This window comes from Camelina sativa, chromosome 12, assembly GCF_000633955.1.
Source record: "Camelina sativa cultivar DH55 chromosome 12, Cs, whole genome shotgun sequence".
Lineage (NCBI taxonomy): Eukaryota > Viridiplantae > Streptophyta > Magnoliopsida > Brassicales > Brassicaceae > Camelina > Camelina sativa.
Window position 1 is genome coordinate 13,522,724 of NC_025696.1, and position 13,396 is coordinate 13,536,119.

The 13,396-nt window shown below is 35.7% G+C and overlaps 2 protein-coding genes across 2 annotated transcripts; both read left to right on the forward strand.

Annotated features, from left to right (window-relative positions):
• LOC104731596 (heat stress transcription factor A-1-like) lies at positions 2,726–3,270 on the forward strand. Its single transcript, XM_010451022.2, has 2 exons — positions 2,726–2,967; positions 3,085–3,270. The coding sequence occupies exons 1-2, from the start codon at positions 2,758–2,760 to the stop codon at positions 3,253–3,255; spliced, it is 381 nt and encodes a 126-aa protein (XP_010449324.1). The 5' UTR covers positions 2,726–2,757; the 3' UTR covers positions 3,256–3,270.
• On the forward strand, positions 12,826–13,390 carry LOC104731597 (heat stress transcription factor A-4a-like). The gene has a single exon (XM_010451023.2). The coding sequence runs from the start codon at positions 12,828–12,830 to the stop codon at positions 13,335–13,337; it is 510 nt and encodes a 169-aa protein (XP_010449325.2). The 5' UTR covers positions 12,826–12,827; the 3' UTR covers positions 13,338–13,390.

Genomic DNA, 13,396 nt, shown 5'->3' on the forward strand with positions numbered 1-13,396 from the left:
TCGGAAGAGTAAAAGAGGTGCATGTCAGACCGAGGCTAAGGGAATTAACGAGAGTAGAGACATGGCCGCGGCAAATGATAAGGTACCGGATGGGGTTCAGGACGCTGAACCTCTAGGTCCTGAGAATATTGATAACGATGAGATATCGATCAATTATATCATGTCTGGAATTACTTGGAACCGTAAGGATATCGACGTCGATGATATTTTCGCATACAAGGTAGCACTTGAACTAAATGAGGATCTAGAGCCCACATCTATATTAGAGTGCACTCAAAGCAAAGATTGGCTTAAATGGAAAGAAGCTATTGATGTGGAGCTAAACTCTTTGAAGAAGAGAAAGGTGTTTGGTCCGATCACACGGATAACACATGAAATTAAACCAGTTGGACATAAGTGGGTCTTTGTAAGAAAGAGAAATGAGAAGAATGAAATCGTGAGATACAAAGCACGGCTTGTAGCACAAGGATTCTCTCAAAGACCAGGAATAGATTATGAGGAGACATACTCCCCTGTGATGGATGCAACGACTTTTAGATATCTAATAAGTCTGGCTGTAAGAGAAAAACTGGATTTGCGGTTAATGGATGTTGTAACTGCTTACTTATATGGTCCACTGGATAATGAAATCTATATGAGATTACCAGAGGGAATAGAACTCAAAGATAAGAGTGGTTCTCGAGAACAGTACTGCATAAGGCTAGACAAATCGCTTTATGGACTGAAACAGAGTGGTCGAATGTGGTATAACCGATTAAGCGAATTTTTGGCAAAGAAAGGCTATCGGAACGACCCAATCAGTCCATGTATATTTATTAAGAAGTTTGCAAACAAAGGATTTGTGATAATAGCAGTCTATGTGGATGATTTGAACATCCTAGGAACCTCTGGGGAAATCGCCCAAACAGTAGAGTATCTCAAGAAAGAGTTTGAGATGAAAGACCTAGGCAAGACAAGGTTCTGTTTGGGGTTGCAGCTTGAGTACATAAACAATGGCATCCTTGTGCATCAAAGGGCATATACAGAAAAGGTACTCAAGAGGTTTAATATGGAGCAGGCTCACCCATTGACTAGCCCCATGGTTGTGAGAAGTACACAAGTGGATAAGGATCCATTTGCTCCTAGAAAGGCCGATGAAGAGTTTCTCGGGCCTGAAGTGCCTTACCTCAGTGCTATAGGAGCGTTAATGTTCTTGGCTAGCCACACTAGGCCGGACATAAGTTTTGCCGTGAACCTCCTAGCAAGATATAGTTCTTGTCCGACCATAAGGCACTGGAATGGTATAAAACATGTTCTGCGATACCTACAGGGTACGACAGACTATGGTCTATATTACACTAACTATAACAAAGATGGTTTAGTTGGTTTTGCTGATGCAGGTTATCTCTCCGATCCACACAATGGAAAATCACAAACAGGTTATGTATTTACACACGGTGGTACAGCAATCTCTTGGCGTTCTATGAAGCAAACACTTGTAGCAACATCATCAAATCACGCAGAGATACTAGCAATGCACGAGGCTGGCCGTGAATGTGTTTGGTTGCGGTCCATGACTCAGCATATACGGACGGACAGTGGATTGGAGGACAGCAAAGAAGCAACAGTGATTTATGAAGATAACACGGCATGCATCGCACAGCTAAAGGAAGGTTACATCAAGGGAGATCGGACGAAGCACATATTACCAAAGTTCTTCCATACACATGATCTACAGAAGGCCGGAGAAGTTCTTATTGTGCAAGTTCAGTCAAGTGAGAATTCAGCCGATCTCTTCACCAAATCGTTACCGACAACAACTTTCAAGAAGCTCGCGCACCAGATTGGGATGCGGAGACTTAGGGACTTGGAGTGATGTTTGGAACAGGGGGAGCAATGTGTGCTGTACTCTTTTTCCTTCACCAAGGTTTTGTCCCAATGGGTTTTCCTGGTAAGGTTTTAATGAGGCAGCATCCCCTAAGCACATTGCAGCGATCCCATCCAACATAGGCACGGTCGTTCGTCCAAGGGGGAGTGTTGTGAAACACTTAGTGGACTCACTAGACCGGCCCATATACTAAGCCATGGGGTCTCGGCCCATCGGCCATACTCAGTCCATATAGCTTCGGCCCATTGGACGAAGCCTTAGTCGGCCATGTATTTCCTTAGTCGGTTTAGCCCTAGACTTGTAATCTACTATATATATATGCATGTAATCCTTGGGAATTATCAATAAGAAACACAAGAGCTTTATCCCTAAACTCTACTTTCATAACAGGTTTCTCTTTTTCAAAAAACTAGATTTCTTAAATTTAAGGGAATCTAATTTAAAAAAAATATTTGGTGAAAAATTAAATTTTTAAAGAAATAAAATCCAAAAAACTACCTAAAAACTAGTAGTAAACATTCAAGGCTTAAATTGAAGGAGATAGACTTTAAAAACTTTTAAAATTAATAAATTCTTAATAGTCTGATTGGTAAAAATAAATAACTTTTAAGGAGTGTTAAATAAATTAAAGTGTTGAAAGTCCCCTTGTCCCTTGCCAATCACCCCCATAATTCCCTTTAGCAATCGCAGCCTAAGCCCATTAAGAGGCACTGCACAGGAAATTAGGTAATTATGGTATGATTATACTTTCCCCCTTTTCTTCTTTCAGACTTTGGGGGTTAATATTTGCGTTTAGCCTAAACGGTTTAGGTTTCATAGAGCGTCGGATTCTTGTTCTGGCCTTGTGTTGTTGGTTAGTCCGATTTGAAGAGTGTGTTTTAAGGAGGGGGATGGCTCAAAATTTCCCAAACGGATTGACTTTGTTCCATAGGAGAATCTATAAGCTTGTGGAGGATCCTGCAACGGATCCACTAATCTCATGGGGCAAAGACAACAACAGTTTCGTCATTTGGAATCTGGAAGAGTTTATTCGCAGAGACATCGTTGACAAGTTTGATTGCGGCAAATTCTCAGAGTTTCGCTCTGAGCTTAGGCATTATGTAAGTTCTTCTCATCTAATCTAATCTCCGAGAGAATAAAGTTAGAGAAATTGTCTAGATCGCTCTTGGAGTTTTTTAATTGAGTCTTGCTGCTATATGTGTTGCTACTTGGTATAGGGCTTTAGAAGAATCAAGAAGGGATCTGGGGAATTGGAATTCGGACATGAAGATTTTGTGAGAGGCCATCCTGAGCGTTTGAAGGCGATGATGCTCAAAGCTTTTAGGAAGAACAGGGCGAGATTTTTGGCTCAAGAAGCACAAGAGGAAATGCAACGTTTACAGATTTGATCAGAATCATCCGTCGTGTCCTTCTGTTGCGCACATGACTGAATGCTATGAATATTTACAATCACAATCTATAAGCTTAGCCTAGTTCTTGATAAACCAACCTCTTATATATATATATCAATACTTTTCTTTTGATCAAAAAAAAAAATAATCTTCAAAAAAACATAGGGAAAAATGTCATTTAATTCACCAACTTTCAAATTTAGGCCATTTTAATCATGAACTTTCTATATGGCCATTTTAAACATGAACTTTTTGTTGACTCCGAGTTTAATCACAAACTTCTGTTGACCGAGCCAAAACAACATCACGTTAAATCCTCTAACAGATCATCTAACAGAAGTTTGTGTGTCGTTAATTGAATTCTGTTAGTGAGAAACGACGTCGTTTCTGGCCAAAACTCAAACCTCACAATCAATTAAAACCCCCAAAATCGAAAATGAAATCCCTAATTTCCCAAATCATCATCTTCTCATTCTCATTTTCTCACTAGGTCATCTGTTTGATTTATCCATCTTTTCCTTCAGTTATGAGTTGTAAATCTGGGCAATCGAGTGGCGAAAATGGAAACCGCGGGTTGCCATCGAAGTGTCAATGCGGGTTAGACGTTGTCATCTATACATCGACCACAAAACAAAACCCAAGAAGACCATTCTTTCGATGTCCAACCAAACGAGATGTAAGTCATTTTGATTTTATGTTTTCTGGTTCGTTTGTAATTATTATTGTTTGCATTTGTAGGAACATTTGTTTAAATGGGTCGAAGATGGTGTGTATGAGGAGCTTGTAGATGCTTTACCGAAATTATCCATCATTGACAGCGAGATAAGCAATGCGAAGTCTGAGGTTGCAGTGGAGATTAAAGAGTTGAAGACTATGATTGAAGGATTGAAAGAAGATGGAATGTTGAGCAGAAGAGAAATCAAGAAATGGAAATTGATGATCAAATTGTGCTTGATGTGCCTTTGTTGTATTGTCATTACCATTGTGGTCATATTGTTATGTAAAACCAAGAAACAATCATTTGTTCTTGGTTATTAGAGTCTTTTGATAATTAAATGGTACTTTGGTATTGCAATGTTATGTGTTGTCTTGTTATTTTGGTAATGAAATGGTACTTTGGTATTGCAATGGTAATTGTAATTGTCAAAGAAATTTAGGAATGACAACATGAACCAAATTAAACATTCAATTAACCAAACATACAGTAGGTTCTTTAAAACAAAAAACACACAACATAGAGTAGGTTCTTTAAAACAAAAAACACACAACATAGAGTAGGTTCTTGATAACAAAAAAAAGATGCCAAACCAACCATGAATGTAACAGATGCACATCTAGGTGGAACACTCAAACCATGTTGCAAATCGAGCACATCCTTGTTCTTCTTCTCCTCTTTGTGCCCCTTGTCCTTGTGAACCGTGTGCTCTTCTTTGTGAACCGTGTGCTCGCCCTTGTAATCCTCCTTGAGGTTGTGAACCGTGTGCTCTTCTTTGTCCACCGTGTGTTTGCCCTTGTGATGATGCTTGTTGCCCTTGTGATCCATGATGCGGTTGTGATCCTGGTGCTCTTTGTCCTTGTGATGATGCTTGTTGCCCTTGTGATCCTCCTTGTCCTTGTAATCCGACTTGAGGTTGTGATCCTTGAGGTTGTGAACCTTGAGGTTGTGAACCTCCTTGAGGTTGTGAACCTTCTTGATATTTTCGTGGTCGACCTCTTGGTCTCTTTGGTGGACTTGCAACTGTTGGATTCTTACATGCTTGTTTGTTGTGTCCTTCTTCCTTGCAGTTGGAACATGTCATGATTCTCTTCTCCCTTGACATCTTGTTATTTGAAGAAGAGGAAGTTTCATTTCTTCCTTTCCTCCTAGCATAATTGGATGGCCTTCCAAGATTGCCTCTTCTCCATGGTGGTGGCAAGACAGGTAACCTATTCAATCTGGGCCATAGAGGCATCCCTTGGACAGGCTTAATACCTTCCTTATATGTTTCTCTCCACCTCAGCGTTATGTAATAGTCAACAACATAGTTCTCAACTTTTTCTCGTTTTCTAATGATCACACTTACCGCATGAATACACGGGATCCCAACCATCTGCCACTTCCTGCAACCACAAGTCGATGTGTTCATGTCAACAGAGTAATTAACACCATTCACCTCTATCTCATGGTAATTGTCTCTGGCCAGGTATCGAGTGCAACTTTGAGCTCCAGCTATCATCTTTTCAATCTCTGCATGAGCTCTCTTTGTAAACCTTGTCTTCAGCCTACAAGCAATGATATACCTCTTTGCATTTCTGACCATGCACTGCCTTCTAATGTCCTCTAGCATATCCAACAAAGGCTTTCTCCTAGCTTGTCTAATAGTCCTATTGAAAGACTCACTAAGATTGTTGAGGTTGTCATTGCAGCAAGTCCCGATCCTAAAGAAAGCTCTGGACTAAGTTGTCGGATTAGTAACTTGCAGAGACGTATAAGCTTGCAGATTGTACTTCTTTAGTTCCTCCATATTATCTCTGTATTCCCCTGTCGTGTAGCTCCGAGCTATCTTCCAAAATAGACGTTGAAGTTCCTGATCATGGCTGTCCCTCTTCCAATTATCCATAATATGTTTTGCACATTGTCGATGCTCAGCATGTGGAAGTATTCCATGGATAGCTTTCACTAAACCCTGCAAAAGACGATAAAATCATTAGCATACTTGACTAAAATGCTGAAATCAGATGTTAACTTGTTTAAATAATAAAGCACAAACCTTTTGTTTATCTGAAATGATAGCTATATCTGTCATTGAATGAAGACCCAAACTAGTAGAAAGATGCCTTACAAACCATTCCTAGTTATCATCATTCTCTATTTCTACAACTGCCCAAGCAATAGGAACAATCCTATTGTCCCCATCTCTTCCAACTGCAGCTAGAAGGTGACCTTTTATGTCCCACTTCAGAAAAGCTCCATCTAATCCTATAATGGGTCTACAGGTTTTTTTCCATGTTTCTTTCTGTGATTTGAAACAAATATATAACCGATAAAACCTTTGTTTGCTTCCAATTACTGGCCCTGGCACTGTCTCGATCTCAAATTCCGAGTCCTTATTCTGATTTAAAACCTCAGCTTGATAATCCCATATGCGTGCAAACTGTGATTCATGGCTAGCCTTTCTAGTCCGCAAAACCTTTGTCTTCGCCTTTGCACACTGGTCTGGAGTGACCTCCAACTTGTATTCCCTCTTTATCTCAGCAGCCATTTCATTTTTGGTAAGCTTTGGATTCAGTCTTAGCCTCTCATCAAACAATAATGCAATTGAAGACCGCTTCAACATCTTGGTATAACCTGACCTCACACACATATGCTCATTGATATAAACCTTTATTTGCATCTTATGTTTCCTCCTCTCATATGAGCAATAGACTCTCCATGGACATTCAACACCATCCTCATCGACATAACAACACTTTGCAGCAACAATCATAGATTGAGACCTATAAAGCTTAATATCATACCTAGTCTTTAAAGAGTACCTCAAAACTGCAAGCTTGAAGTCCTCCGGCGAGTTATAAGTCTTCTCCAATGCTAGCAAACCCTCTGGATCTTCAACATCTCTATGAGCTGCCTCGTCTTTGTCATTATCTCCATCTTGGACCTCGTCTTCATCGTCAGATGACAAGGGATCTGGAATATTGTCATCGTCCCAGATATCATCACCGCTGTCATCATCAGAAGCAGCTTCGTCTTCTCTAACAACCTCTGGGAAGTCATCTTCAATGTTTAGGTTAATATCTTCTTCAACACCTAAACCATTGTCAGCTTCGTTATCTCCATAACCGATTGCATCATCAACATCATTGCAGTCTTCATCACCATACACCATGCAGTCATCTTCACTGTCTACAACAATGGCTTGCTCCTCCTCCTGCTCAAAATCATCATCCTCTCCACTTATGATTTTTTTTCGTTTTCGAAGGCAACGCTTAGCTTGCTCTTTATTTGTGGCAATAGACTCTGATACGCCTACAAGGGGTTGAGCATCAACTCCATCTCCGAAAATTATGAGAGATTTGCCTTGAATGGGAGCTTCAACTCCATCTCCAACAACACTCTGCGATTCGCCTCGCGGTGGACCTTCGACTCCCTCTCCGACAACACTTGCCGATTCTTCTCGCCATGGTATCAAACTCAAATTCGACATTTGGGGCAGACGAAAACAAATATGGAGCAATTTGAGGGAAATGGTGAAATAAGAATTTAGGGTTCTCGATTTCAATTTGGGGATTAATTGATTTGAGATTTCTCTCTTCTCTAAATGACATCGTTTTGGTTAAGAGCTCGATTTCATTACATATTGAAACGACATCGTCTTTGTTTAACAGAAATCAATTAACGACAGTTAAACTTCTGTTAGATAATCTGTTAGAGGATTTAACGTGATGTTGTTTTGGCTCGGTCAACAGAAGTTTGTGATTAAACTCGGAGTCAACAAAAAGTTCATGTTTAAAATTGCCACATAGAAAGTCCATGATTAAAATGGCCTAAATTTGAAAGTTGGTGAATTAAATGACATTTTTCCCAAAAAACATAATTAATTACTATAATTTGTTATAAAATAGAAAAAACAAATATATTAATTACAAAAATACTCGATTTCGGCAAATAGGAAATAAAGATTGCAAAACAACATGAGACTTGTGAAGAATATGATGAATGAGATGAGATGTCTCACCTAAATGTTTGTTTTAATTTATACTAGGTAATATCCCGCGCATATACGCAGGTTGTTGTATTACATATGTTAATTTATTTTAGTTTATTTAATTATATGAGAATTTTTTGAGAAATTTTTTTAATAAAATTTTTAAAATGGTATTTTTAGTGTTGGTATTGAAAAAATGTATTTTTGAAATTCTCATTAAGAATACATATATAACAAACAAATCTCCTAAATGTCAATAATACACTTTATTTATTTAAATCATAAAAATTTACTATGATATTCAAAATTTACATTAAACATTTAATAATTAAATTGCAATATTATTTTTGAACTATCAATTAAATATATTTCCTATAAAATCATATGAAATGCAATTAAAAATCCCAAATATTAATTTAATTTTTAATCTCTTTTATATTCACCTTAATTTAAGCTATTAAGCTATATTGCTAGGTTAAATTCTAATAATAATCCAAATTCTAATGATTACTTATAAGATAATAATCCAAATTAGATAATGGAGATGAATCTTTAAAAATAAGAACAATGTAAAATATATATCACGCAGTTTCTAAAATTAAAATTTAGCATTAAAATTTACAATGATATTTCATTTGGTTTTTTGTAACCCATACAACAAAAATAAGAAATCAAAAACAAAAAATTGAAAAATGATTTGAGGTATTGTGGAAGAGAATGAGAGAAATAGAAGAGAATGCGAGAATAGGAAAATGTGAAAGTAAAAGAATGCTAATATGAGAGAATGAGAGAATGCTTATTTATATGATAAAATTGATGGAAGTTATAAAATAAAAAGTGAGTGCATAATTATAATTTATTGTGTTTGAATATAATTGAGTGGTGGAATATGATTAATGAATAATTTCTTTTATTTTCAGTTATAATTTTATTTTAATGTGTGAATTAAATGTATTGTGTTAATTGGGTCTTAAATATTGTTTAAGCAATTAGCATTAAATGAAAATCAACCAATAAGGAGAGAGTGAAAATGAATGGAAAAAGTCAATTATATATATATATATATATTAATGTGAATTATTTATGTGGCTGACTCATTTTTACACATTGATTGTTTAAAAGGAATATGAACATCTAATTCTCAAATAAACTTAATTTGTTTTGTTAAAACCAACATCTGTGAATTTAAATTTAAATATGAAAATTTTAAAAATAAATATGAATAGATTAGAAAGGCAAAAAATACAAAAGAAATATTATATTTTTATATAAATAAAACAAAAATTGAAAAAATGTTAAATATATATAATAACTTCTAAATTAAAATATAGAATCAAACTCTTACAACACATATGAGATATAACAACATTTGATATTGGTGGGAGATAAAGAGAGAATGATTACTTATAAGATGATAATCCAAATTAGATAATGGAGATGAATCTTTTAAAATAAGAACAATGTAAAATACAGATCATGCAGTTTCTAAAATTAAAATTTAGCATTAAAATTTACAATGATATTTTATTTGTTTTTTTGTAACCATACAACAAAAATAAGAAATCAAAAACAAAAGATTGAAAAATGATTTGAGGTATTGTGGAAGAGAATGAGAGAAATGGAAGAGAATGAGAGAATAGTGAGTGCATAATTTATAATTTATTGTGTTTGAATAGAATTGAGTGGTGGAATATGATTAATGCATAATTTATTTTATTTTCAGTTATAATTTTATTTTACTGTGTGAATTACATGTATTGTGTTAATTGGGTATTAAATATTATTTAAAGCAATTAAACAATTAAAAAATAAATAAAAAATAAAAAATTTAGAAAACATTAAATTAAAACCAACCAATAAGAAGAGACCAAAACCTTACTTTTATATATATGATTTATGTTGTGAGAATGAATAAATGATGTGAGCTACATAAAGTATAGTCTAATACATTTGCACATGATTAGTACATGGTCCCACATATAAACTAAAGTAATACAGTATAAGATGCTTTCGAACATGCATAGAAAGTTTTAATTGTTCTGTGGTGCAAGAAGGATTCGAGGTAGATTCTTCAGTTCCTCAACCCGTGGCAGATGATTACACCAAGGAACATGCATTAGATATATCAACTGATGATGCTCTTCGTGTTCTAAAACTCACTAGAAATGATGTGCGTCATTGTGATAAGCTGATTGATCGTCTTATGATTGTAAGATATGACTTTAGACAAGTGATGAGATTGTTAATAAATGGGGAGGACTTGCCTACGTTTATAGACGTTATGTTTGTTATGTTTGTGTTAATTAACCTAGATTTATGTTTGTCATGTTTGTTTTAATTAACCTCAGTGCTACTCAACTCGTAGTGTTATGTTAGTTTTAATTAGCTACATAAAGTGTTATGCTACTACTCTGGGTAATTTATCAATCTTTTTATTAATATTTTAAATGTGTGCTGGATCATGCATCTTGGAATCTTGTGGCAGTTCGCTTGACAATAATCTTTAGTATTTGGTCTATCTTCATGGGATATTTCAATTGACTTATTAAAAAACATAACAAATTGAAACCTTAAAATATTGTTGGACTTCAGTAGGGTATATATTAGACTTATTAGTAGGCCTGGGCATTCGGTAAGAACCGAGAAAACCGAACCGAGAAAACCGACTATTTCGGTTATTGGCACCGATTGTCAGAAGAGGCTTGAACCGATCGGTGAAATTATTTTGAGAATTCGGTTATCGATTCGGTTCGGTTCGGCAGCAGGTAACCGAACGGTTCTTCGGTTCTCCCCTAACTATCACCTGTCGTCGAAGCAGCCTCATGAACTAAGGTCAAGGAATGGAGGATGAGTTGGGATATTAAAGATCCGCCATAGACATAGCTCGAAGAAAGACGATGAACTAAAAAAAAAGAATAAACGAAACGCTAGGGCAACATGCGTTTAATAAATTTAGACTCTTTTGGACTTAAAATAAAATATATGTTAAATATAAAATGTGTTAAATTTTATGTGCAGGCCCATGTTTTTTGCAGCCCACGATCTGTTAGAATAGAAAACCCTAAATCAATAAATATTCTTTTTTTTTTTTTTTTTTCTCTCTCTCAGCCGCTGCTTCTTTTTCTACCTCTCTAAACTCTGATATTCTAGTGAATCTCCTTCTGTTACTGTTGCTTCTTATTCTACCTCTCTAAACTCTGATATTCTACTGAATCTCCTTTTGCTTCTGTTGCATCTTCTGTTTCTTTTATTAATCCTCACAACGAAGAGGAAAATTCAACGTCTCCCATCTTAGTACATGTAGTTTTCACCCCCAATTACTCTTTTTTCTATTTACGCATCTTATGTAGAGTTGCTTAAACTTTAGTAGGCTGTTATTACAATTTATTTAGGTTGTTCTATGTGGTTGCTTGGTAACAGGTAGCGGGATCGGCCGGCCATAACATGTCACCGTCGGAATATTCTTTCTAAATTTATTTTCGGTTAACCGAATAAACCGAAAAAAATCAAGAATCGGTTCACTTCGGAATAGATTTAAAAGCAGATAACCGAACCGAATAAACCGATTACCGAATAAACCGAACCGAATTTTTATTCGGTTTAATTCGGTAGAATTTTCAGAGAACCGAAAAATTGAAAAACCGAATAAACCGACCCGATAAAACCGATAAAACCGAACGCCCAGGGCTACTTATTAGTATATGATCAAGACATCCACTTGTTAATTCAGGTAGGGTATTATATGATCAAGATTCAAGACACCACTTGTTATATGATTTCAAGACACAAATATATAAAGAGTAAATGGGGCCAGTACAGAATAAAATTTCAACCATGAAAGAACACAAAAGCGACGACACACAATGCATATTTAGCTATTATCTCTCAAACTTCCATGTGCCTTTAATATAATAATAATAGTCCATTCAAACTTTTGATGTAGGATTTGGATTATATATTCCAACAATTTTCCTCTCAAACCAAAAAACATATGTGAGTTCTTAACATGTCTCTTTGAAATGATATATCTATCTCAAACTAATCCCACTTGAATCAATAATAATTCGGAAGCTCCCCAAGTTCTCTAGAAAAGTGGTTTGATGAATGAAATGAGATGTCTGACCTAAATATTTATTTTAATTTATATTTATGTTGTGAGAATAAGAAATTTCTTGTGAGCTACACAAAAAATAGTCCAATACATCTGTACATCATGAGTACATGGTCACACACATGTAAACTATTAATATATCAATAACTATAGAAATAGTTGGAATTCGGAATTTCAGGGGACGTGCACAAACAAAATTAAGTTATGTGATCAATATGCTAGTCACAAATTATTGTTTTGAATTTGATCCAATGTTTTTTTTTTCCAACATTAGTACCCACAATCAGTCTATAAAACAAAACCGCCAAAAAAAATTGTGAAATGCAAAGAATCCAATAGTTTACTACATTGAATTTTTCACCATTTAAATAAATGTAGAGAAAAAAAAAATACACATTTCTAAAGAGTAACGAATAACATACCGCTGGTCGGAAGAAATAAACGGATCAAATCGAAAGACAATAAATGATGTTTGTCACATAATTTATATTTAATTTTGCATGTCACCATGCAACTTCAGTTATTCATGTAGATATTTTATACAATATAATTTGTGTGGTCATATGTGAAAGTGAAACTATTCGTGTAGCTAAGAAGAATCATTTTTATTTTGTTTAAACCTGAATGTTATCCTCTTAATTATACAAATCATGAAATGTCTTTATATTGCTTCCACAATTTGAGAAGGAAAAAAAAAAGAACAAAATGACAGGCCCAAGTCCAAAAAGGCCCATCAGCCGAGAAATATATACAAACAAAAGTTTTGCGACATGATGAGAGTTTTTTTTAGGGTTGATGAGATTATTCTGAATTTTGGGGGTTTGTTAGATATAATAGATCTAGGGATTCTTCGTGTTGAGAACGAGGAGGAGGGGATGGCTGAGAAATACCCAAATGGAGTGATGGGTTCGTTCTACGTCGACATATACGAACTTGTGGAAGATCCTTCATCGGACCCAATCATCTCGTGGAACAAAGGCAACAACGGTTTCGTCATGTGTAGTCAGGAGGAGCGAATCCGCAGTAAGATTCTTATGCCATTCTATTGCGGCAAACTCTGCGAGTTTCTCTCCGAACTCAGCTATTACGGGTTTAGAAGAGTTAAGAAGAAGGCTGGGTCTGGGAAATTGGAATTCAGGAATGAAGATTTTGTGAGAGGCCAGCCTAAGCGTCTCAAGGACATGATGCTCAAAGCTTCTAGGAAGCGCAAGGCCAAATTCAGAGCTCAGCAAGCTACCAAAGATGCTGTGGATCGCCTCCAACTTCAAAGTTTACATGTTTGATATCTGAATCATCAATTCATCATCATCCTACTTGCTCCTGCTCCTTTTTTTTTTTTTTT